Source organism: Peromyscus eremicus, chromosome 2 (genome assembly GCF_949786415.1).
Source record: "Peromyscus eremicus chromosome 2, PerEre_H2_v1, whole genome shotgun sequence".
In the NCBI taxonomy this organism is placed as follows: Eukaryota; Metazoa; Chordata; class Mammalia; order Rodentia; family Cricetidae; genus Peromyscus; species Peromyscus eremicus.
This window is the reverse complement of record NC_081417.1, coordinates 144,521,727-144,547,714: the sequence shown is the minus strand read 5'-3', so window position 1 is coordinate 144,547,714 and position 25,988 is coordinate 144,521,727. Positions and strand designations below refer to the sequence as shown.

Here is a 25,988-nt window from a genome sequence, read left to right as displayed (position 1 = left end):
AAAACACCCATGGACAGGAAATACTAAAATGCTGGGTACTGAGCTGGACACAGTGCTGTGTTCACCTGCGGTCCCAGCTCTTAGTAGGAAGATGGCTTGGGTCCAGGGGTTTAGAGCGAGCCCAAGGAGCCCCTGTCCTTCTCTGTTTCCATCTCTGTCTCTTTGTCTCTCTCTTTGGTTTTTAATTACATTTTATTTATTTTGTTGTTTGTTTTTTCGAGACAGATTTTCTCTGTGTAACAGCCCTGGCTGTCCTGGAACTCGCTTTGTAGACCAGACTGGCTTCGAACTCAGAGATCCACCTGCCTCTGCCTCCCTAGTGCTGGGATTAAAGGCGTGCACCACAACCGCTGGTGGATTTTATTTGTTTTGTGTATGTATGCATATGTGTTGCCATGGCATGCATGTGACCGCCAGAGGACACCTTGTGAGTCACTCTCCTTCTTTCGTCCTGTGGGCTCCAGGGCCACACTCAGGCCATCGAGCTGGATAGCAAGCATTATATGCTGAACCATCTCAGTTTTGGCCTGGGTTTGTTTTTTGTTTTTTGCTGCCACAAAAAAAATGAGGGCTAGGTATGGTGGTGTGTGTGTATATTCGGGGTGGAAGCCGAAAAATCAAGAGTTCAAGGCCAGCTTAGAAAGTTTCAGGCCAGGTTGGGCTATCTAGCAAGTTCCTGTTGGAAGGAAGGGATGGAGGAAGAGGGACCTGCCTGCCAGCGTCGTGTGAGGGAGACTATCTGTTGACCTCATCTGACATTGGAAGAAGTCCAGGATTAACTAGTAATGTCTGCTCTGGGCACTTACAGGGAGGAGCTGCACTCACCTCCCCTGCCCTTCAGGGAGAGAGAGGCTCTTTTCAAGAACGTGGTACCCCAGGGAGTAATCTGCACTCTCTTCTTTCCTAGCTGCCCCTACCTGGCCCGCGAGCTGACCCTGGCCATCCCCATCATCGCTGCCATCCTCTTCTTCTTCGTCATGAGCTGCCTCCTGCAGACCAGCTTCACTGACCCTGGCATCCTACCCCGGGCGACCATCTGTGAAGCAGCCGCCCTGGAGAAGCAGATTGGTGAGGCTCTTACTCCCAGCCCGTGATAGCCCTCCAGCTCCACTCCCAGCCCGTGATAGCTCCCCAGCTCCACTCCCAGCCCGTGCTAGCTCCCCAGCTCCACTCCCAGCCCGTGCTAGCTCCCCAGCTCCACTCCCAGCCCGTGATAGCTCCCCAGCTCCACTCCCAGCCCGTGCTAGCTCCCCAGCTCCACTCCCAGCCCGTGATAGCTCCCCAGCTCCACTCCCAGCCCGTGCTAGCTCCCCAGCTCCACTCCCAGCCCGTGATAGCTCCCCAGCTCCACGGTCCGGATGTGAGAGGAAGCCTGGTTTTCCCTCCTACAGCCCTTTGCTAGGAATTTAGGAATTGAGCCGTGAGCAAGGCAGGCTGGAGCTGACACTGTAGTAGAGGGAGGCAGATGATGAGCAAGCAGGTGAATAAGTAAGCAAGAAATGCTGGCATCCAGGGTGCAGGGCTGCCATTTGAGCTGCCCTTGTATGTGTGACTACTGATAGGCCATTAGCCTGTGAGGTCAGTGTTATTACTCTTTTCCTATTCATTCACTGAAAGGAGACACAGAGAGTTTAAGTACATGGTTCAGGATCACACAGCCGAAGCCAGGCAGTGGTGGTGTGTGCCTGTAATCCCAGAGACAGAGGCAGGCAGATTTCTGTAAATTCCAGGACAGCTTGTTCTGCAAAGGGAGTTCCAGGACAGCCAGAGCTACATAGTGAGATCCTTCCTGGGGGGGGAAGGAACCAAGCAAAAAAAGAACACACAGTTAGTCAAGACCTGTGATGCACCTCCAGGCAGCGGTTGGCCTGAGCCTTGCTCTTAGATGTTCATATACTCCCCCGCACCCCCCACAACAAGGTATCATGTAGCCTAGGCTGGCCTTGAACTCACCATGTAGCTGAGGATGGCCTTCATTTCTGATCTGTCTGCCTCCACCTCCTAAGTGCTAGGATTATAGGCATGTTCCCCAACACTAGGCTAAATGTTTGTGTACTCTTTATTCATTCAATCATGAAACATTTATTGAACCCCTGCTGTGCGCCATGAGCTATTCCAGATGCTGGGGACAGGGAATGAAGGAAACTGACAATAATCTCTGTCCTCATGGAGGTCGAGGTGACATTCCAGGGTACAAGAAAGACAGTAAACAAATAAAAAGGATGTTAGGGAAGAGGCACGGGACTTGGGGCTGGCGGGGGTAGGTGGGTGAGGGGCCTGGCGGGGTGGGGGGGCGCGGGGGCCAGCTATGGGGCTATGAGGGAGGCATAGGCCTGGGAGGGGAACAGGCTAGGGGGGCAGCAGCACGGGGCATGGGCTAGTTTAGCCTAGAGGTCAGGACAAGCCCTAGAGGCTATGTGAGGAAGGAAAAGGTCTGTCGACTGAGGTGAAAGCATGGAGGAGGGAAAGCTGGGTGCCCAGAAAAGAACCTGCCCTCCCAGGCCTCTGAGTGGCTAGCTCTTAATTCCTCTGGAGGAGAGAGCTGTCTGCCCAGGGCCAGGACCTTCCTCTCAGCTGGCCCCACCCCAGCTCCTTCCTGCTGCGAAGTGACTCGGATGTTTGCACACCTCCAGGGTTTCCGGTCATGGCTGGCTCCTTGCCCTAAGAAGGCAGTATACTCACAGGCTTTTAACCGCCTAGCTGGCCTGGTGAGATCTAGTGACCTGTAAATGTCAGAGCCCAGCCACATCCATCCCCAGGAATTATTTTGCTAATTCTGAAGCAGCTGGGGAGGGCCCAGGAGCGGATACCTCTCAGCTTTGCCTGTTCATGGACACCTCCTCCTGGGCCCAGGAAGGGGGTGGAGCATGGGGGTGGAGCAACCACACCCATGTCTTCCTCTAGAAGCTTCCTTCCCCTTTGCATGGCTCTGGCCTCCCCATGCGTCTCCTCAGTGTATGACCTGGGCTGCTCAGCAGCCTCCGGGTTCATGTCCACTTCAGTCAGGCTAATCCCGAAGCAGGATTATTGTGCAACTCAGCCAGGCCTCTGTGTCTGGCTGCCTGGAATCCCCTGGCTCCTGAGCTGCTTGACTAGTAACAACAGTAATCCCCGTGTTTAGGGAGAGCTGGGATCTGTGTGTCCAGCACTGTCCACTGTTTTCCCCACAGATCTTCACATCTGCGGAGGGTGACCCCAGATGTGTAAATGTACACTCCAAGCAAGGGGTCACAGGGCCAAGGGTTGAAGAGAGAGGGAGGGAGTAGGTGCCCTCTTCCCACACCCAGGCTTTGTGTTTAGGGGTGGCAGCAGGGATACATCCCCTCCATCCTTTTATCTCCACTTTAATGTCCTGTATCTTGGGGTAGACCTTCTATGACACATTCCCACGGGGCTACATGGTGGTCATGATGAAATTGTTTTTCGCTGGGGTGTTCAGGCAAGGGAGATGAAGACATGGGTTTACCTATCACCGTGCAGGAAGCTCAGTGGTGTTAGCTGAAGAGAGGGATGGATGGAAGGATGGCTGAGGAATGAATGGGAGCCTCCAGGAGCTCTATTTGCTGCACTGGGGACATGTGAGAGGTTTTGGTGTCTCCCAGGGAGGACAGGGTGGGTTCATGCAGTTAAATGCCAGCTCTATACAATGCCTCTTGGCAGCCAAATGGATAACAAGAGTCTTTTCCTTTTCCTTTCTTTCTTCCTTTCTTTCTTTCTTTTTTTTTTTTTCCAACACAGGATTTCTCTGTGTAGCCCTGGCTACCTGCCCTAGAACTCACTCTGTAGACCAGGCTGGCCTTGAACTCAGAGATCCACCTGCCTCCTTCTCCCAAGTGCTGGAATTAAAAGCATGCACCACGACTGCCTTGTTGCTTTGAACTTTTTTTTTTTTTTCTTTTCAAGGCAAGGCTTCTCTGTGTAGCCTTGGCTGTCCTGAAATTTACTTTGTAGACCAGACTGGCCTCCTCAAACTCACAAAGATCCACCTGCCTCTTCCTTCTGAGTGCTGGGATTAAAGGTGTGTGCCACTACTGCCGGGCCGGATGGCCAGAATCTAAAAACAGGGATCTGATAGGGAGCCTACCCTGTGGGGTCGAGGCCAGTGTTAGGTGGAGAGGTCTGACTGGAAGAGCCTTTGGAAGCTCGTTGGGAGGAATTGGAGTGTGTTCTGTATGTGAGACTTGGAGAGGGGACGGTTGCTACCCTGTGAGGCCACACTGCACTTCAAGCACAAGAACCTGCGTGAAGGGAGCCCTCCAGGCAGACGACAGAGCAAAGGAAGGACAGAGCAGGAGGGAACGGGGCCAGGCCCGGGGCCACTGAGCAGGGCACGTTAGCCGAGCACACGGAGTCGTGCCCTTAGGAAGCCGTGCTTGAAAGGGTAGTGTGGAACTGGGAATAAGACTCATCTGAGAACAGAGTCTGAGAGTGGCACCATTGCCACCTGCTTGAATTGTACCTAGATTTTGAAATGTGGCCAGGAAGCTTCTGTCAGAGTTGAAACACATTTTCTTGAAAGGGTCTAAGGTCCCTGAGCCCTTCTGGCTCTGAGGTGAGTGTTCAAAGAAACAGGAACTGAACAGGAACAGTTGGGCAGGGCAGGGACTGAGCCTTGCTGCTCCAACAGGGACAGCAGGGGACCAGCTCCTCCCAGTTTGCCCAGCACTAAAACAGAAAAGTTTTAGAACTGAAAGCCTTGTCTTGGGAGAGCACCTGAGGTAAACTGAGGCAGTTGGTCACCTTCATCTGAGGTCTGGGCTCATCATCTGGTGGGCAGCTTTGCTAGATCACCCCAAGGCCCCGGGGCAGTTGCTCAAGAATCAGGACGTGTTCCTGAGGCATTCCTGGTCCAATAGGAGACAGCCCACACCAAGGCATTCACCTAGGCCCAGCCACACTCCCAGGACAGACACAAGGTCTGCTCTCTGGGGTGTCCTGGGATGCTCACAGCCTGTCCCATCAGCTCTGTGTGTCCGTCCCTGGCAAACCAAGGGCCCTTTCCAGGGAGGCCTGCCTCATCTCCTCCCTGGGCTGCTTCAGGGCTCTGCTGACCGGGCCACCCTCCTGCTTTCTCCAATTGGAGTTGTTTGGCCTCTGGCCTTCCTCAGCTTAGAATTTAGGTGCCTCCCTAGCACGCCCAGCTTGCTTTTCCTGAGGAGCAGTCATTGGAATTCAGCTTGCATGATTTTTTTTTTTTTTTTTTTTTTCCGGTTTTTCGAGGCAGGGTTTCTCTGTGTAGCTTTGCGCCTTTCCTGGAACTCGCTTTGGAGACCAGGCTGGCCTCGAACTCACAGAAATCCGCCTGGCTCTGCCTCCCGAGTGCTGGGATTAAAGGCGTGTGCCACCACCGCCCGGCGTAGCTTGCATGATTTTTACCCTGCTCATGTCCCAGCCCTACCTTCGTTAGTTTTTTCTTTTGTTTGTTAGTTGTTTTGAAATAGGGTTTCCCTGTATGTCCCTGGCTGGCCTGGATATATATGGACTCAATCTACAGACCAGGCGAATGCTCTCCCGCTTCTGTCTTTCCTGGGTGCTAGGGTTACAGGCTCCTAGCCCACCTAATGCCCAACTTTTTTGTAAAATTTCTGAGTGTTTTGCCTGCATGAATATATGGGCACCATTCATGTGTGCCTGGTATCTGCAGAGATCATAAGAAGGTATTGGATCCCTTGGAACTGGAGTTTGGGTGGTTATGGGCTACCATGTGGGTACTGGGAACCGAACCTGAGTCCTTCTTGAGACTAACAAATGCTCTTAACCGCCGAGCCATCTCTCCAGCCCCTCTCGTCATTTCTTTAGGTTTCCTTCAGTTGGCTCACTTTGGTTTGTTTGTTTGTTTGTTTGTTTGTTTTTGAGACTGGGTTTCCCTGTGTGACAATCTTGGCTGTCCTAGAACTCACTATGTAGACCAGGCTGGCCTTGAAGTGGGAGAGATCCACCTGCCTCTGCCTCTGTGAGCTACCACCGCCCGACAAATGGTTCATTTTTTTATGAGACTAGTTTACATGGCAAGTTTCAGACCACCATAGTGAGACCCTGTGGAGTCCCCTCCCAAAAAATATTCACTTTTAAATAAGCCTTATGCTATATAACAATGCTTTAGTCACTGACAAACTCCATTTATAACTGAGGTCCCCATTAAGCCACCTAATGGAACCAGAGCCTCCTTAGTTTGTGTGAGTACTTCCTGTGACATCTGCCTGGGGAAATCACCTACAGACACAATGACGTATTTCTTGAAACTGCTTTTATGTGACATGTGACATAAAAGTTTAAAAGAGAAATTTATGTAGGCCCCGTGAGGACAAAGCCAGGCTTATTTGCTCTGCAGAAAGCTAGGTTGCAGGGTTCCTGGCCATTATGGCGGCTGTTGAAGCAGGTACATGGAGGTGTGTGAGGTTCTCGGTGTAGGCGGAGATTTTCCCTTTGCTGGAGTAGAAGGATGGAAACCGGGAAGGGGAAATAACTTTCTCAGACCATGATTCACAAGCCTAGTGCAGGAAACTCCCTGCGGGGCAGAGCCACCAGGAGGCCAGCAGCAGCCCTCCCCACTTCCTCCCACCCCCACCCCCCCATCCCAACAATGTGGGACCTCAGGGCCTCTGGGCCTTTTCCTTTGCTTGCCCTGCTCCCCTCCTGGGTGCTGTCCACCCATCCCTGCTGAGCTGGTGTCTGATTCTATCTGGTATATTGCCACTTTGTGTTTTATTTTAATTTGGGGGTTTTGGTTTGTTCGTTTTGTCTGAGGGGGTCTTATGTAGCTCAGGTTCACTAAAGATGATCCTTCACCCCCAGGTGCTGAGGTTACTAGGGTGGGAACCACTGCACCCAGTTCACATGGCCCTGGGGATCAGAGTCAGGCTTTGTGATGTTAGGCAAGCACACTACCAACTGAACTTACATCCCCAGCCTGGGTTTAGGTTTTGAGACAGTCTGGGATAGCTGGGCTGGCCTTGAATTCCCAGTCCTGCCTTCACCCCCCAGTTGCTAGGAGCACAGGTATGTGACATCTTACCTGGCGCTCTTCTCTATTCCTGGTGGTGTTTTGTTTGTTTATTTTTAATTTTGTTTTGGTTTTTGAGACAGGATCTCCACCATGTGTTAGGCTGTCCTGGAACTCACTATATAGAGCAGGCTGGTCTCTAGCTCACAGAGAGCTGCCTGCCTCTGCCTCCTGAGTGCTGAGATTAAAGCCATGTACCGCCACACCTGGCTTTTCGGTATTTCCCTTCCTGTTAGATGGGTAATGTGCCGATATGGTTGTTACAAGGTTTGTGGGAGGCATGTGTTACACAGTGGTGAATAACCACTCATCATGCTCATGACCCCCCCCCCCCCCAGAAAAAGAGCTCTATTCTTTGTGTGTTTGTTTTTTGTTTTTTGTTTTTTTTGGTTTTTCGAGACAGGGTTTCTCTGTGTAGCTTTGCGCCTTTCCTGGGACTCACTTGGTAGCCCAGGCTGGCCTCGAACTCACAGAGATCCGCCTGCCTCTGCCTCCCGAGTGCTGGGATTAAAGGTGTGCGCCACCACCGCCTGGCTGTGTGTTTGTTTTTTGAGGTAGAGTCTCACTGTGTAGCTCTGGCTATCCTGGAACTCACTTTGTAGACTAGGCTAGCCTCGAACTCCCAGAGATCTGCTGCCTCTGCCTTCTGAGTGCTGGGATTAAAGGAAAGATCCACCACACCCAGTTTCTGTATTCTTCTTTTTTTAAAAAATATTTTATTTTATTTTATGTACATTGTTGTGAGGATGTGAGATCCCTTGGAACTGGAACAGTTGTGAGCTGCCATGTGAGTGCTGGGAATTGAACTCAGGACCTCTGGAAGAGCAGCCAGTGCTCTTAACCTCTGAGCCATCTCTCCAGCCCCGCTTCTGTATGCTCAAGAGTATAGACACCAACATCGGTAACTGAGTAGCTATGGGCTGAGCCTTGATAAAATGTCATCTCTTGTTTGCACACAGTCTTACAAGATCCCATTGCTCATTTTAGAATGAAGAAACTGAGGCTCTAAAGGCTGACAGGCTGACGGGCAGCCATGCCACATTTCAAAATGAAATCAAACTGGTCCCAAGTCACCCCATGGCGTCAGTGGCATCGACTCACTGCTTTCTCCGTGGCCACACAGTCACAGCTTCTGTGTCATCTTCCTGTGTCCCCTGGCCTTGCACTAAGCCTGGTGGGTGGCAGGGCTCCGTCAACCTCAGGGACGAACAGAAGTGGTCATGTGGAGATTACAGTGACCAGAACTTGAAAGTTGGTTTATGGTTAGCCTTGAGCTGGTGCTGGGGACAGGTGCTAACAGCTGTGGTGACGGCTGGGTGGCAGGCAGGCAGGGCCTTCCTTCCTTAAGCCTTCTCTGGAGTTGAGACCAGTGGTGGACCACCTGCATGTGAAGCCCAGGGCTCCACCTCTAGCACTACGACGGGAAAGCCTTTCCTGTAACCCAGGCCCACCCTGCCCTGGTGGAATGAGGTCTTGTTCCACACCAGTACTGGCTCCCATCGACAGCCCCAGCCAACAAAGCTATTTTGAAGGTGTGATGGGTCCTGGCAGTACCTCAGGCAGGAGGAAGCTGTGGGAAGGTCATCTGCTTCTCACAGTCGTGCACACGTGGGGAGAGGCGAGCCTCAGTTCTTGAAATGACTTCCTCTAGAGTTTCCTGTCTAGAAGGCACACTGGCCAGGGCGCTCACCAGTGTGTGGGCATCTGTTTGCTTTCCTGGGGAAGAGTTGGTCATAGCAGAAAGCTCTGAGATGCACCTAGAGGCCCAGCCGGCCAGGAAGTATTTCTTTTTCTTTCTTTTCTTTTTTTTTTTTTTCTTTTTTTTTTTTTTTGAGATGGAGTTTCTCTGTCTAGCCTTAGCTGTCCTGGAACTCACTCTGTAGACCAGGCTAGCCTGGAACTCACAGAGATCCGCCTGCCTCTGCCTTCCAAGTGCTGGGATTAAAGACATGCACCACCACTGCCTGGCCAGGAAGCATTTCTTAACCACTTCCTCCTTTCTTTAGTGAGTTTTTTTTTCCCTCAGGTGGCGGCCAGAGGACCTGAAGACAACCTTGCTGCATAGCGAGGCCTTGTCTCGTACCCTTGTATAAGGATGATTTGTCTGCATGTCTGTCTGTGTGCCATGTGTGTCCAGTGCCCACTGAGATCAGAAGAGGGCATTGGATCTTCTGGGACAGGAGTTATAGGCAGCTATGAGCCACCATGGGTGCTGGGAATGGAACTCAAGTCCTCCGGAAGAGTAGTCGGTGCTCCTAACCACTGAGCCATCTCTCCAGCTCCCAAACATTTTTAAATATATATTACTGTGGTGTGCCAAGCAGGCATCGAGTGAGCAGACATTTCTGGCTCATCTGTCTGTATGGGTCCCTTACCCACCACACCCAGGCCTGTACAGTATCTTGCATGTAGTGAATGCTTGTGTGTGAAGGAATGAACAAATGGATGCCTTGGGAGACAGAGATTCTAATCTCAGCCCCGCCTTCTAATCCGGGTTAATTTGGTTTCGCATCTGTAGAATGTGGCCTTGTGTCCTTGCCCGGCCTGCATACTCTGTGATTCAGGAAGACGGTCTCAGGGCACCTTGGTAATCACGTTTCCCTGTTGACCCTTGAAAGACTGAGCATTTGGTCGGGAGTAGCGGTGGACCTGCTCTGGGGGCAACAAGCTGTCGAGGTGGTAGCTGCTGGGCAGAGCAGGCGGCAGGCAGACCGGCTCGTTATGGCCCCCTCAAGCCTCCTTTGACCAAACCGTGGCTGCCGCTGAGCATCTGAATGGTGCCTGTGCCCCAGCTCCCCGGCTCTTGGCAGCTTACCTTCCTGTCACAGCTCTGGAGGGAGGGGGAACAGGCTGCCAGGGCCTCCCTCCCTCCCTCCCTTGTGGGAGAGGCCAAGGTTCCCGTGTGTCCTGAGGAGGATCTTTGGGATCCGGTGAGATTCCCAGGAGGTCCTCACAATACTGAAGAGGGTCTGTATGTGCCCTTCACTCCCAGAGGTTTCTTTATAACTCACTCTGTGTCTGTGTTGTTCCTATAGCAACAATAGTAGTGTTAGCTTCTATTTACGAGGCTCAGCATCCCTTACCTGAAAATCCTAAATGCTTCAAAATCTGAGACCACAACCAGAAAATTCCCCAGCAGACCTCACCCAGCAGATTTCAGTCAGAACACAGGTGCACTAAAAATATACCATAAATTACCTTCTGAAGCCAGGTGAGGTCCCTCATACTTTAATCCCAGCAGAGACAAGCCGGTCTCTGTGAGTTCAAAGCCAGCCTACAAAGTGAGATCCAGACCAACCAGGGCTACCTAGTGAGATCTTGTCTCAAAACAATAATGAAAAAAGAAATTGCCTTCTGGCTATGTGTAGAAGACCTGTGTAAAACCTGTGTGTAAGAGAATTTCATGTGTGGCTTGGATTCCACTCTCTATATATGTCATTATATATATGTAGATATTCTAAAATCTGAAATATGCCCAAATCTAAAATAGTTCTGGTTCCCAGTATTTCAGATAGGGGTGCACAGCCTCCCCAAGGCTCTTGCTAAATGCTAGACATTGTGTTGACCCCACTTAGTAAATTCTTAGCTAGTTCTCCCAGCAACCCTCGGGGGTGGAGTCAGTTCTGTTCCATTTTATTGATTTATTTTGATCAGAAAAGCTGAATGGTTTGATCTGCCTACCTCAGTAAGTGGTTGGGCAGAGATGTGTAGCCATATATATCTTACCAGCTTGAAAGCTCCTGTACAGGACAGGGAGACAGCAGTGGTCAGCTGGCCAGCGCTGGAGCCCCGTGGGCAGTGGGTCAGGACTTGGGGTCTGGTATGGAGCGATGCCAGTAGCTTGGAAAGAGCTGGCTGGGCCTTTTACCTTTTGGCATGTTCTGGCCCATTGGCCAGGACCAAGGTCAGTGACTCCCGGGCCACTAGCATTGTGCCTCAGACGGCCTTGTCCTCCTCCCTGCCTCACCACAGCAGAGAGCACGGGACCACCTGATCTCTGTTTTACTGAGGGAGAAACCGAGGCTCAGAAGTGAAAGGACTTCCTTCATGAATTCCAGGTGGGAAGGATTCAAGCTCAGTGTTCTGAGCCTGGTCCTCTGGCCTCTCCTGTGAATAGCTACGTAGGTACTTCCCAACCGCCCGTTCTGGTCTTTATAGCCTTGGGCATTGTGGTGCTCATCTGCTTCTGTGAGGCAGCAGTTAAGTTACTTACCCAGAAGCACCTGCTCCTAAGTGGAAAGGTCAGAACTTGAACTCCCAGCCTGCCTCAGCCTTAAAGCTTGTCTTCTTCCTCGGCTCTCTGCCTCCTAGTTCTTAGCCCCAGGACTGCCCTTGTATTGCCTTGTTACAGTCTAGCTCGAGGGAGGAGGCGCACACACACACAGGTCCTACTACAGCATCACGCAGTGACAGGTGTGTTCGGTGTGATGTGAGGAGCAGGAGTCTACAAGGCCTGAGGTGGCTGCGTAGGGTAATTGGAGATGAGGTTGGGCTTTGGTGAAGCCTGGTGAGAGAAGAAAAAGGAAGTGGCTAGGGTGTCCTGGGGCCAGAGACAGGACATCCAAAGCAGCAGCAGCCTGTTAGGGAAGGGGTGTGGGAGAAAGGCCCTGAACACCCCTGCAGGAGTTGGTTCTTTGGGCTGTGGATGTAGCTAGTGGCCTTGCAAGCACTTCCCTGGGATATAAAAGGTATTGATTGGATTTGATTCTCCAGTACCCCAAAGGGAAAAAAGTGCTGGGTCCACACACACTTTTAATCCCAACACTTGGAAAGCAGAGGTAGGCAGATCTCTGAGTTCCAAGCCAGTTGGGGATATATAGGAAACTCTGTCTCAGGGGGAAGATTGAGAGAGAGAGAGAGAGAGAGAGAGAGAGAGAGAGAGAGAGAGAGAGAGAGAGAGAGAGAGAAGAAGGAGGAGGAGGAGGAGGAGGAGGAGGAGGAGGAGGAGAAAAAGAAAAGAAAGGGACTAGAGAGATGGCTCAGAGGTTAAGAGCCCTGGCTGCTCTTCCAGACGTCCTGAGTTCAATTCCCAGCAGCCACATGGTGGCTCACAACCATCAATAATGAGATTTATAGCGTGCAGGCGTCCATGCAGGAGGAACACTGTCTACAAAACAAATAATTAAATCTTAAAGAGAGACGGGAGGGTGGGCTAGGGTGCAGCTCAGTTGGTAGCGTGCTTGTCTAGCATCATAGGCTCTGGTTTTCATCCCAGGACCACAAAAACTACCTGTGACAGAGGCTTAGCACTTAGGAGGTAGAGGCTTAGCACTTAGGAGGTAGAGGCTGGCAGGTCAGAGTTTCGAAGCCATCCTGATACACAGCAAGCTTGAGGCCAGCCTGGGCTACAGTGAGACCCAGTCAAAAGAGTAAAGTTTGTTTCTGGGTGGTGGTGGCACATGCCTTTAATCCCAGCACTCTGGAGGCGGAGGCAGGCTGATCTGTGTAGCCTTGGCTGTCCTGGAACTCACTTTGTAGACCAGGCTGGCCTCAAAGTCACAGAGATCCCCCTGCCTCTGCTTCTGCCTCCCGAGTGCTGGTTTAAAGATGAGTGCCACCAAGCTCATCTGGTTGTTGTTTTAAGATTTATTTTTATTTTATGTGTATGGGTGTTTCACATACGTGTATGCAGTGCCCATGGATTCCAGAAGAGGGCATTCGATTTTTTTTTTTTTTTTTTTTTTTTTTGGTGGTGGTGGTGGTTTTTCAAGACAGCTCTGGCTGTCTTGGAACTCAATTTGTAGACCAGGCTAGCCTCAAACTTACAGAGATCTGCCTGCCTCTGCCTCCTGAGTGCTGAGATTAAAGGTGTGCTCCACCACCATCTGGTAAGAGCTTTAGATTCTTTAGAATTGATAGCCACCATGTGGGTACTGGGAACCAAATCCAGGTCCTTTCAAAGAGCAGCACATGCTCTTAACCACTAAGCCAGCTCTTCAGCCCCTAGGTATATTTTTTTAATGGTTGAAGATGTTGAGACAGGGTCTCATGCAGTCCCAGCTTCCTTCAGTCTTTGCTAGGTAGCCAAGGCTGAGCTCAGCTCCTGAGTCTCCTATATCTACCTGCTAAGAGCTGGGATTGCGGAATGCCTGGCCAGTCTTGTGTGTCTTTGTTTTTTTAAGATTTATTTATTTGATTTCTGTGTATGTCTGTTTGCCTGTTTGAGTCTGTGTACACCATATGTCTTCAGGAGTCTGAGGAGGCCAGGAGGATGTCCCATGCAGGTCGTGGTGAGCTCTTCAGTGTGGGTGCTGGGAACTGAATTTAAGACTCTTAACTACTGAGCATCTCTCTAGCCCTCGTCTTGTCTTTTTTTTTTTTTTTTTAAGATTTATTTATTATGTATACACTGTTCTGTTTGCATGTATGCCTGCAGGTCAGAAGAGGGCACCAGATCTCATTGCAGGTGGTTGTGAGCCACCATGTGGTTGCTGGGAATTGAACTCAGGACCTCTTGAAGAACAGTTAGTGCTCTTAACCGCTGAGCCATCTCTCCAGCCCTCGTCTTGTCTTAAAAGGACTCTGGGAAAGTGTTTGGAGCTAGGAAGTAACTTGGAAGGGGCATTAGGAAGGATGCAGCTGTGTAGAGGGATGGGAGAGGAAGTCTTTTGGAGCAGCTCTTTGTAATATGGGCCTGACCTGCATCAGGGCGATGCGGGGAGGGGACAGAGGGCTGGAGAGGACATGCAGACCGTGGACTGGCCAGGCAAGGGTGGGGGCAAAGAAGCTGTCTGCAGAGAGGCACTAGTAGTTACTTGTTGCTCCGCAAATGCCTAAGAAAAGTAACTTAGGGGAGGAACAATTTAACTGGAGAGATGGCTCAGCAGTTAAGAGCACTGGCTACTTTTCCAGAGGACCCGAGTTTAATTCCCAGCACCCACATGGGAGCTCAGAACTGTCTGTAACTCCTGTGTCCGGGGGTCTAATCCCTTCCTCTGGCCCCCATGTACATCAGGCACACACGTGGTGTACAGGTATACATGCAGGCAAAACACCCACATACATAAAATGAAATGAATTGATTCTTTTGTTTATTTGTCTTTTCTTTTCAAGACAGGGTTTCTCTGTGTAGCTCTGGCTATCCTGGAACTCACTCTGTAGCCCAGGCTGGCCTCGAAGTCAGAGATCTGCCTGGCTCTGCCTCCCAAGTGCTGGGATTAAAGGCGAGTGCCACCACCACTCCCCATCCCCCCTTTATTATTAAGACAAAGTTATATATATATATATATACATATATATATATATATATATATATATATATATTTTTTTTTTTTTTTTTTGGTTTTTCGAGACAGGGTTTCTCTGTGTAGCTTTGCGCCTCTCCTGGAACTCACTTGGTAGCCCAGGCTAGCCTCGAACTCACAGAGATCCGCCTGCCTCTGCCTCCCGAGTGCTGGGATTAAAGGCGTGCGCCACCACCGCCCGGCTAAGACAAAGTTTTATGTAGTCCATGTTGGCCTCAAATTTGTCATGTAGCTGAGGGTAGCCTCAAACTCATGATTCTCCTGCCTCTACCTCCCAAGCACTGGGCTTGCAAGCATGCCCAGCAGGAATCTTGATAATTTCTATTATTTATTTTTTGGGGTACTGGGGATTAAACCTGGGGATCTGGTATGCTGGTCAAAGTGCTTTTTTGAGCTGCAGCCCTACTAGGGTGCTACAAATTGTTTTAAAGGACCTTAAACGAGAACTTTGAAACCTGGGTTCAAATCCTGGTTTTGCTGTGTACTGTGTGGCCTAGGGCAAGTCACTTAATGTGTTGAGCAAGTCTTAGCTGTAAGGTAAGGATGCTGAGAATGATCTTACCTTTAAAGCATGTGTCGGGATAAAGTAGATGTGTCTGCCTGAGTTCAAGACCAGACTAAACTCTGAAGTAATACCCTGTCTCAAAAACTAAACAACAGGACAAGGTGTGTGACTCAGTTGGTAGAATGTGCTTGCCCAGCTTCAGTTCCCAGCACCACATAGAGCCAGATGTGGTAGTTACATGTCTGTAATTCCAACATGTGAGAGGTGAAAGGATCAGGGTCATCCTCAGCTACAAAGTGAGTTTAAGCCAGCCTGGCCTACATGAGATCTTGTCTCACAAAGGACCAAAATGTATTCACCATTCTACCGGTGAATCCTATTTTACAAATTAGAAAGCTAAGACTCAGAGTTCACTTGACTCAGTCTCCTGGGCCCCAACCCCTGCCTTTCTGTACTTCCTGTTCTAAAGAGGAAATCTTTAGGTGCTTAATTGCATTTTAGACATGTGTGGTCAAGGTTATGATAAGAGTCTCTTTGGTGGTTGGAACTTAGATCAGAATGCATGTGCCTCACCAGTGCATGCTGGGTACCTGGACTAGAGCCTGGTGCTCCTGAAAGCCCTCAGACGCTAGTCACTGGAGGTAAGCAGCCAAACTGGAGGCTGCAGTAGACTAGTGTTTAGGGGCCCGGTTGATGAATGTTCCCAAGCTCAGCACCCATATCAAAACAGTAAGTAACTGGGCTGGTGGTTCCAGCACCCTGGCAGGTGAATGCAGGAGGATCTCTGTGAGTTCAAGGGCAACCAGGCCTACATAATGAATTCCAGGAACTAGGGATACATGGTGAGACCCTATTTTGTGGTTTTTTTGTTCTTTGAAACAGTGTTTCTCTGTGTAGCCCTGGCTGACCTAGAACTTTTTCTGTAGACCAGATTGGCCTTGAACTCACAGATCTGCCTGCCTCTGCTTCCCAAGTGCTGGGATTAAAGGTGTGTGCCACCACCGCCTGGTCAGACAGGATCTCTTTACACAGCCCTGGCTGTCCACAAACTCACAGAGATCCACTTACCTCTGCCTCCCGAGTGCTGGGATTAAAGGGGTGCACCACCACACCTGGCTGGCTACACACTCTTTTGATCTGAACTCTAAGATCATGTGAGTTCAGTTTGGAAACATTCATCCAACAGAACATGTAGAATTTGTAGACTTCGGGTAAACTTGTTATTCCTTCCATTAAAAAACAAGAAAATAAAAAGGTTCAGGCAACAGGTGGTTCTTCTGTTATCTACTTCTGTCTTACAGTGTGGTCAGTAAACATCTTTTTCTAAAAAAAAAAGTAAGAGGAGGAGGAGGAAAAGATACATTGTAGTCTAGGCTAGCCTTGAACTCACAGTTTTCCAGTTTCACGTGTCTGGGATTACAAGCATGAGCTACCATCCTAGCTCTGACATTCTGTTGACGTTGTTGTTTTGTTGTTTGTTAAGATTTTGTTTTTAATTATGTGTGAGGCGAGGGAGGTGTGCATGTGACTGCCAGAAGAGCTGAGCCACCTGACATGGGTGCTGGGGACAGAATCAGGTCCTCTGGGAGGGCAGGAAGTACCCTTCACTAGCACTGAGCCGCCTTCACTAACACTGAGTCCAGCTCTTCTCTGTAAGTATCATGGGCTTGGGTGAGAGTCAGACCAGTGGGCTGTAGATGTCCAAGTTCTAGATCCAGTTGCTTCCCTGGGGCTTACCTTGTTCCTCTAACTGGGAAGTTCTCATGGATTAGAGGCACATGACCTCCCTAAACCTTCCTAGGAGCTCTGTCCCTGATGGCCTTGCTCAGGGTGAAGGCCGGCGGGTATGTGAGCAGATGTGTGAGATAAGAGCACAGTCCCAGGCCTGGATGGAGTGCTGGGCCTGTAAGCAGTTCATAACGTTTGACCCTGTGCTAGTGTGTCGTCCCCCACTCCCATCTGGGCATCCTCTTTCTCTCTCTTCCCACCCCCAGACAACACAGGCAGCTCCACATACCGACCGCCCCCTCGGACCCGGGAGGTGATGATCAACGGGCAGATGGTGAAGCTGAAGTATTGCTTCACCTGTAAGATGTTTCGGCCACCCAGGACCTCACACTGCAGTGTCTGCGACAACTGTGTGGGTGAGTGGGAGGCCTCGGGGACCCCTGAGAGACTGAGTCTTGGATGCAGGAAGTCACGTGTAGGGCAAGACGGGCAGCATCTGAAATACTTAGGGCTGAGCCGGAAGGCTGGCTCTCCCAGATTGGCTGTGACACCTCTTGGCCCAGGGTTGATATATCCTGTCCTCCAGTCCCCAAGTATTTCGGCAGACAGAGACCTTGAACTTGTCTGGAGGCTTCGGTCCACTCTTCAGTAGGTCTGTGATCCCCGAAGCCTACAGCAGTGACATGGAAGACAGAGAGAGGATGATGTAACTGAGAAAGAAGGTGGGGAGGGAAAGAATCTGGAGGGTGAGGTGGAGAGCCTGGGCCAGAACTGGCAGGTGGCTCTTGACCACCCTCCTCTGCTAGGTCTGTTCCCTCACCCTGCTCCTTGGAGGCTCTACAGCTTGACAAGGACCCAGGATGGTCCCTTGGGAGGGTGTCATAAGGGAGAATCTATGTGACACCCAAGTGAGCTGAGCCATGGTGACAGTGCGCAGTTCCCAGGGCAGTGACTTCATCTTGCCAGCTCAGCACTCCCTCAAGAGGAGAGCTGGGGCAGCAGGCAGGGGAGTGGGTGACTCAGTGGGTGTTATTCATCCCTACCAGTCTGCCCCACCCACCTCCTTAGAGGGCACCAGCCTTGGCATAAGGCCCGCAACGGGCTTATGACCCAGATTCCCACAGGGACTTTCCTCATCAGTTGGGTGTGACTCCCACCCTCAGGGACTTAGCGCTGGTATGAGCTCAGTCCCTTGCCCTGGCCTCTGGTGCCAGCTCTCCATGAGTTACCTAGCGGCCCAGCCCTCTCTGGGCCTTAGGCCCAGAGTTGTTGGTATGTAGCTGGTAATAGGCCATGGTCTATGAATCTTTGAACCAGACACTCTATTGGATCCTGGAGATTTCAGGGGTCTGAGGCCGTCCATGTCTTGCATGAATGTCAACACTCAAGGGCAAAGCTATATAAAAAAGGAGTTACAGAGCAGGTGACAGGGGACCCCTACCTAGTTCGAGGCCATAGGAGACGTTTTAAGGGAGTGGCTTTGTAGTTGACATCTGAAGGAGTTACTATGGAGCTAAAAGAATAGAGGGAATGTGTCAGGCAGTGGGTGGGATCTGATGATCAAGGACTACCAGTAGGGTGTGTCCAAGGGAGGGATAGGAGTCAGCTGCTGTTGGGGGTGAGAGGATGGGACAGTGCCAGCCTGGGGGGAGGGCTAGCCACCAGTGCTGACTGAGACCCACACTGACTCCTTCCCTTTCTAGAACGGTTTGACCATCACTGCCCCTGGGTGGGCAACTGTGTTGGGAGACGGAACTACCGCTTCTTTTATGCGTTTATCCTCTCCCTCTCCTTCCTGACGGCCTTCATCTTCGCCTGCGTGGTCACCCACCTGACTCTGCGTGAGTGGGGGGGACAACAGGGGCGGAGGAGGACTGGCCAGTGAGCTTGGCCCTAGCAAGGGGCAGTGGTCACCACCCTGAGCTGGGTCTCTGTCCTTCCTTCCTAGGTTCTCGAGAAAGCAACTTCCTGTCCACTCTGAAAGAGACACCAGCAAGATATCTTTTGCCAGTTGTCGCCCTGGGTGGGAGTTGAGGCCTCTTCATGGGGCGGGTCTCCAAGTGGGATGGTAGGGCCATGTTCCCTAGAATCCACTCTGCCAGTTACTGTGTCAACACCCGGCCTAGAGATGATCCTGAATGGATCGTCATGGGAAGGGGCTGAGCAGGCAACCCCAGGAAACTGTCCCTGTCTGTAAAGGCCTGGCAAAGAGCGCATTTATGTATATATATTACACACACATTGTTTTTGTCTGCGTGTATGTCTGTGTGAGGGCGTCAGATCCCCTGGAACTGGAGTTACAGACAGTTGTGAGCTGCCATGTGGGTGCTGGGAATTGAACAGGGGTCCTCTGGAAGAGCAGTCTGCACTCTAAACTGCTGAGGCATCTCTCCAACCCCAAGTGTGTTTCTTAATTAAATCTTTGTTTATTGTATCTTGCGTGGGGGCAGTGGAGAACACGCGTGTGCCACAGCACACAAATGAGGTCAGAGGAACTCGAAGTTCCAACTCCGGCCAGCAGGCTTGGCGACAAACGCCTTTACCCCTGAGGCATGTCACCAGCCGCATGTTCCTTAGGGTGCCAAGCTCCCTGGACCATGTCGTGGCCAAGAGCCTGTGGTTAGAATTCCCCGGGCCATCCCTAGCCAGATCTTGACTTGCTCCTCAGGACTCCCATCCTGTTTTGGGGGTGCAGAGGTGATCCGCTGAGAAATGATGACTGGATCACAGAAAGGTTAGAAAACCTGTGCTTTTCAGGGGTATGGCTCCAGGGAAGGGTGAGTGAGGAAGGGTGAGCACAGGGTCCCAGGGTCTCCACCCTCCTCCACACATGTGTCCTTGATGGTCCCACTGTGCTGGAGTTGGTCATCTGCTTCTTCTCGATCTGGTCCATCCTGGGCCTCTCAGGGTTCCACACTTACCTCGTCGCCTCCAACCTGACGACGAACGAAGATGTGAGTAAAGTTGGGCAGGGCTGGGGAGCCTGGGGTGGTCCAGTGCAGCCCTGCTGGGGAAGCCCAGGCAGAGCCTAATGTCAGAGCCAGGGTTCCCACACGCTGCACGTCCTGTGCTTTGAGAGTCAGCACAGAGCAGCGTGGCTCCATTGATCCCTCCTACCTGCTCCCTTGTAAGACATCACCAGCTAGCATCATCTGAGCGCCCGCTGTGCCCAGTCCAGACATGCCCTCCCCTCACTGACCTTCAGCTCACAAAAAGAAGACAGTAGTGTGTGTCCCCAGGGCTGCTGCGTAACATTGACCCTCTAGAGAGCCACCATCCAAAAGAAGTGGATTCATTGCAGACTGGATGTATGGTGGTACATCCCTGTCATCCCAACACTTAGGAGACCGAGGCAAGAGGATCCTTGGTTTGAGGCTAGGCTGGGCTATGTGGGGAGATATTGACTTGGGGAGAAGTAAAAGGTCGGTTGGGAAGAGAAAGAACAGGAGCTTGGTTAGTCTGGTGGCTCAGGCCTGTAATCCCAGCCGCTCTTCCGGAGGACCGGGTGTGACTCCCAGCCCACACACGGCAGTCTGTGTAACCCTGCTGTAACTAACCCTGGGTAATCCAGTGCCCGCTTGTGCCTCCTCTGGCACATGCAGGCAAGACACCCACACGCATAAAATACATAATAAAGTCTTTAAAAACAGAGGAGCGAGGAGGAAACCACCTTCAAGAGTAGTGGTACGTACATGTTATCCCAGCATTTGAAAGGTGGAGGCAGGAGAATCAGGAATTCAAGGTCATCCTTGGCTACATAGAAAGTTGGAGGCTATCCCAGGACACATATGACCAGCCTGGTCTACAAACTGAGTTCCAGGACAGCCAGGGCTGTTACACAGAGAAACCCTGTCTCAAAAAATCAACCGCCCCCCCCAAAAAAAAATCCCATGACCTCTCACACTCTCGTTTGGGAAAACAAAACTGAGCACATTGATGAGGGCGGAAATGACATCAGCCCCAGCCCGCCCCCACCACCACTGGGTGTGCTCAGCACTAGTTCTGCAGGGTGTTACTGCAGCCTAAGCAGAAAGGGGTGCTTGGCCCAGCAAGTGGGGAACTTCCTGCTGAGCCCCTCCATGCCTTCAACAGAGGGCTTCCCAGAGGCAGACTGTTCAGCAGTGCTGAGTCCTGTCATCCAGAAATGATCTGTCCGAGGTCGTGGAGTGGAGTGGTAGGGTCAGAGGGGTTCAGCGGCTTTGTGCCCTCCATCCTGCCCCCCTCTCAGTTGGGGTTTCTATTGCTGTGATGAATCACCACGACCAAAAGCAAGTTGAGGAAATGGTTCATTTGGCTTACACTTGCACAGCATTGTTCATCAAAGGAAGTCAGGACAGGAACTCAAACAGGGCAAGAATCTGGAGGCAGGAGCTGATGCAGAGGCCATGGAGGAGAGCTGCTTACTGGCTTGCTCCCTCATGGCTTGGTCAGCCTTTCTTATAGAATCCAGGACCACCAGCCCGGGGTGGCCCCACCCACAATGGGCTGGGCCCTCCCCATCAATCGCTAATTAAGAAAATGCCCTACAGGTTTGTCTATACCCAGATCTTATGGGCATTTTCTTATTGAGGGTCCCTTCTTTCAGATAATGCTAGCTTGTATCCAGTATGTAAAACTATCCGCACAGATGGGTAGCCAAGGGAGAGGTGGTCTACCCAAGCATCCTCCCCAAGAATCTGGAGACTTCCTCTAGGTTCTGTCTTCTGTGCTAGCTGGAGCCTTCTAGTCTCTACTAGAGAGCTCCCTACACCCGGAAGTCCCCCCCCCCCCATCTTCATTGAAGGCCTCCACTAAAGACTTGTTCCCTCCAGTAGTCCAACCAGAACTGGTTTCTGAATGGACTTCCCCGGCCTCTGGGTCCCATTTCTAGATGGTGAAGAGAAGGGAGGCAGGCGTGACGGGAGTAGTTCCACAGGAGAGCGTGCCTCAGGGTGGAGGGTGGAGGAGGGAGCTCAGTGGTCAGTGCTTCGGCTATACAGTCCCCAACTCTTCTCCAGGGAGGGAGGCTGCAAGAAGGGAGCTTACCCAGGCTTCTTCCTCTTTCTAGATCAAAGGGTCTTGGTCCAGCAAGAGGGGCGGTGAGGCGTCTGTCAACCCCTACAGCCATAAAAGTATTATCACCAACTGCTGTGCTGTGCTCTGTGGCCCTCTACCTCCCAGGTAAGAGAGGGCACAGGGGAGGTGGCCTTGAGTCTGGACCTTAGCAGGTCTTTCTCCCTGCACGTACATGGATTCCTTGTGTGCCATCCTCTGCTCTGCTGGATGACTCAGAAATTCTGAGGAAGGCTGTTAGCTGTTAGTTTTAATCACATGTACTCATTTGTAGAATAAAAATAAGTACAACCAAGCATGGTTGTACATGCCTGTAATCCTCTCACTTGAAAGCTGAGGCAGGAGGATTGCTTCATGTTCAAGGCCAGCCTAGGAGACACAGTGAAACTGTTTCGAAGGGAAAAAAGTACAAAATAGTAAAGATCATAGGGTAGTCTGTGTAACCCTACTTCTCAGAGATTACCACAGTGACTGTCATGACCACACTGGGTGACATGCTCTTCCTGTATGTGGTGAGGTCACCACCCTCTCCCGGAACCTTAGTGGCTCAGCCCTGCTGGGAGGCTCCATGTCAGTGCTGACAGCAGGGGGCACCAGAACTCCAGAACAGGCGTTAAATGGCCATGGGTACAGAGGGGACAAGACCTTCCTTCTACAGATGTGCCCCAACGAGGGAGACAGAACTAGACCTCTCACGGCCTCCGAATAGCTGTTCGTTCTTACTTTTCTCTCACCTGTAGCCTCGCTTCTTGGCACCCAGACAGCTGAGTCAGTTTGAATTAACAATGAATAAACTTGGGAGGTAGAGGCAGGCCTGTCAGAAGTTCAAGATCATGCTCAGCTACATCCTCAAGTAGCAAGGCCACTTGGGGGTCCTATCTCAAAAAACAAAAACATTCTGGCATGATGGCACTACCATGTGTACCCCCTCCCTTTTTTTTTTTTTTTTGAGGCATAGTTTCTCTGTGTAGTCCTGAAACTCGCTCTGTAGACCAGGCTGGCTTCAAACTCACAGAGATCCACCTGTCTCTGCCTCCCCAGTGCTGGGATTATAGGCATGCGCCACCTCCACCCAGGGGCACCTGCCTTTTTAATCTGAACAGAAACAGGCAGATCTTTGTGAGTTCAAGACCAGTTTGATCTACATAGTGAGTTCCAAGAAAGCCAGGGCTGCAGAGTGAATCACTGTCTCAAAAAATAATAATAAGCTGTGCATAGTAGTTCATGCCTTTAGTTCCAGCACTTGGGAGGCAGAGGCAGATTGATTTCTGTGAATTCAAGGCCAGCCTGGTCTACATCATGAGTTCCAGGACAATCTACAATCTACAGAGCTACATAATGAGATCCTGTCTAAAAATAGTAATAATAATAAACAACAAAACCAAACTAGTGAATGAATTATATGGAAAAAGTAAGTGTCCAAAAGGTCTTATTTTACATGTATTTACATGTGTGTGTACACACATACAATGGTGTGCATATGGAGGTCATGAGTCCTTGGGGTTGAAATCAAGTCATCAGGTTTGGTGGCAGACACCTTCACCCGTGGAACTGTCTCCCCAGTCCCAGAGGGAGGGTCTTGAACTTCTGAATGGGAAGCAGCTTCCATTTGCCCAGCTTTCCTAGGGCTGGATCTTCCCTGGAAGACATTGTCTGTGTTGTCACACCACCTGGCCTTTGGCCCGGAGCCATGTCAGGAGTTCATGTCCTGTCCTTATGTTTTGGAAGCCTGATTGACCGGCGGGGATTCGTGCAGTCTGACGCTGTGTTGCCCTCGCCCATCAGAAGTGACGAGCCACCCTGTGGGGCCAAGCCAGACGCCAGCATGGTAGGAGGCCACCCCTGAATGTGACTCAGTGCTTGCCACCTGCTGCCCTCTACGCCTGCCGGGACCCTCCCCATACCATCCGAGGGAAGCAGAGCTGCCAAAGACTCCAGTCTTCGTATTTATTTCCCATCCTGCGTGGCTTTCTCTGAACTGTCCCATAGCTGGGCCCTCTGCTCCCCAAACCCAGGTTCCCACAGTTCGGACCCTAGGTTCCTGAGCTGATCAGTGGGAGGAGAGGAGAGCCACAGCCTGGGGGGGGGGGGTCACCAAGGGGACCATGCCAAGCCATTGCCTGTGCCTGGGAGGCCCAGTGTGAGTGAGGGTGTGAGCTGAGTGGACAGCCTCCCAGGTGGAGGCATGCATGGGCCCCGGGGAGTCAAGAGGCTTCTGGAAGCAGGACTGTTGAGCAACTGGCCCTGAACCACAGGTGGCCACAGGCCAGCGCCCTTCCTTGAACTGCTTTGTTCTGGGGTTCCTGCATTCCCTTTGTGATGATGATGGTTATTTTGGTGGGCTTTTTGTGGGGAGGTTGTATGGAATTGGCCAATAGGATAGAGCTGGGTACCAGTAGAGAGAGCATGGGCAGAGGGTGGGAGGCAGCTGGTGTCAGAGGAAGTCAAACTGGCCATCCAGGCCCCCAGAAGTTCAGCTCCTGTAGAGTCCTGGGCAGCACAGTAGAATGGGGAGCCTGCCTTCCCCAGCCCATGGAGACGCTAAGGATCCTTTCCTGTGCCCCCCAAATCTCTTCCAAGTCAGGGTTAGAGGTGGGTGGGTTAGATCATGCTGGCAATACTTGAAACGGGTTTATTAATGCTGGGTATTTTGCACAATTTTATAGACCTCTTTTTTACATACCCTTTTTTAAAATAGAAGTTAATGTGTTACTATCTGTGTAGTGCCAAGTCAAGGGTTTTCAGAAGGCTAGGTGGTTTAATACATTTTTTTTTTAACAGCAGATCTAGCTGTGAGTGATTGAGTGTGTGTGTGTGTGTGTGTGTGTGTGTGTGTGTGTGTGTGTGTGTGTCCCCGCCTGTGTACAAATACAGCTGACTTCCATATTCCCTGGGCTATTCCCTTCCCCTATTACCCTGTGTTCAGAAGCAGCATGGGGACTGGGAGGATATGCATTAGTCACAAGAGACCCCTGGGTTCCTGCCCTCTTTACTTCTGCCACAGCCATCAGACAGACAACCAGTGGCTAGGGACTCTGCCACCCAGCCCCCAGGTCAGGCTCCCAGCTGTGATCTGTCCCAACAGGCTGAGGCTAGGTGTGGTGGGTGGGGTGATGGGTCTGGGGAACAGCTGCCATTCTGCAAAGCCACACCCCCTCCTTGGTGTTCTGCTGAGTATGGGCCCCAGTGCTAGGGTCTAAAAGACGATGCATTTCTGCTGATTAGAAATGAAGGAAGAAGTAGAATAGACCAGGAGGCATGTGGGTTGGCCAGGAGCTCATAGCAAATCCTTCTGCTGGGAGCTGTAGTTTCTAATCAAAATAGAGACTTGTTCTTCTAGGCCCTGCTTTGGCCCTTCAGGTGGGTGAAGCCCTTGGGTCATAGCTCACTTAACTTCCATTCCTTGTTCCTGAGGCCAGTGGGTCCCAGACAGAGGGGGAAGTGGTGGCTGGGAGAGACAGTTTCAGAGTCCTAGGCCATCCTGCAGTGGCCCTGGGAGGTAGACAGAGGGGCTGGTTAGGAGGGCTCCCTAACCTGCCTTTTGTTTAAGCCAGTATTCTTTGTTCCCGCTTGTAATAAAACTTGTGTTTTTAAGAGCTGCTTTTCTTTGGTTTGGTTTTTGTTGGCTTTTGTTTTGCCGAGTCCCTGGCTTGCAGCTTATTAGTTCTGGGTTCTTTCAGACACACTTGGGTCTTCCCTGGGAAATGGGAGGCAGGCAGGCAGGCAGGCGACTGGAGGCACTCTGTGGCAGAGGGGCTGGGCCTAACCCACCTGACTGCCTTCAGCATGTCCTACCTTCTTGGGCCTCAGGGATTGGTACCTGCTGAGCTCTTTCCTGCTGACTTTCCACCCTGATCCCGTGATCGCTCAGCCAGAAACATGTGGAGACAGTAGGTCCCAGTTGGAGCTTCTCTTTTTTTTTTTCAAGACAGGGTTTCTCTGTGTAGCTTTGGCGCCTGCCCTGGATCTTGCTCTGTAGACAAGGCTGACAAACTCACAGAGATCCGCCTGGCTCTGCCTCCAGAGTGCTGGGATTAAAGGCGTGTGCCACCACTGCCTGGCGGCCAGTTAGACCTTCTTGTCCCTGCCCCAACCCAACCTCCTAGGTAGCCAGAACAGCAGATGCTAACACAGGCCGACCTCTCTGGTATCTCCTCCAGGAGGACACTTGTCAGGACTTTGCCATCTCCTGCACAGCCTGAGGGGAGCTAACAGGCCTCTCTGCAGAGGGTTAGCTGGTAAGACCATGTCTCACCTGTCAGCCAGCTCTGCCCACTCCTCACACACCATCTCATCCCCATCGCATGCTCACCAACCCATGGAAGAGTCCATCCATCTGTCTGCTGTGTGGTGTGGTGTGTGTGCTGGTGGTGGCAGGTCCCCAGGGGTCCCCCAAACAGAAAGCTCTTAGTCCTGCCCCATCCCTCCTTGGACGGGCGCATCCGTCCTTTCAGAA

At 51.4% G+C, this 25,988-nt stretch overlaps 1 protein-coding gene and 1 pseudogene across 1 annotated transcript in view; one reads left to right on the top strand and one right to left on the bottom strand.

Annotated features, from left to right (window-relative positions):
• Zdhhc18 (zinc finger DHHC-type palmitoyltransferase 18) overlaps positions 1 to 23,610 on the top strand; it is a 29,230-nt gene extending 5,620 nt beyond the window's left edge. The window contains exons 2-8 of the mRNA XM_059255129.1: positions 908 to 1,068; positions 16,747 to 16,896; positions 18,184 to 18,321; positions 18,429 to 18,477; positions 19,332 to 19,434; positions 21,528 to 21,640; positions 23,261 to 23,610. Coding sequence (XP_059111112.1) covers positions 908 to 1,068; positions 16,747 to 16,896; positions 18,184 to 18,321; positions 18,429 to 18,477; positions 19,332 to 19,434; positions 21,528 to 21,640; positions 23,261 to 23,378 — 832 coding nt within the window. The 3' untranslated portion in view covers positions 23,379 to 23,610. The remainder of the gene's footprint in view (positions 1 to 907; positions 1,069 to 16,746; positions 16,897 to 18,183; positions 18,322 to 18,428; positions 18,478 to 19,331; positions 19,435 to 21,527; positions 21,641 to 23,260) is intronic.
• Positions 7,234 to 7,349, bottom strand: LOC131905451 (small nucleolar RNA U13; annotated as a pseudogene).
• Positions 23,611 to 25,988: the final 2,378 nt, after the last annotated feature.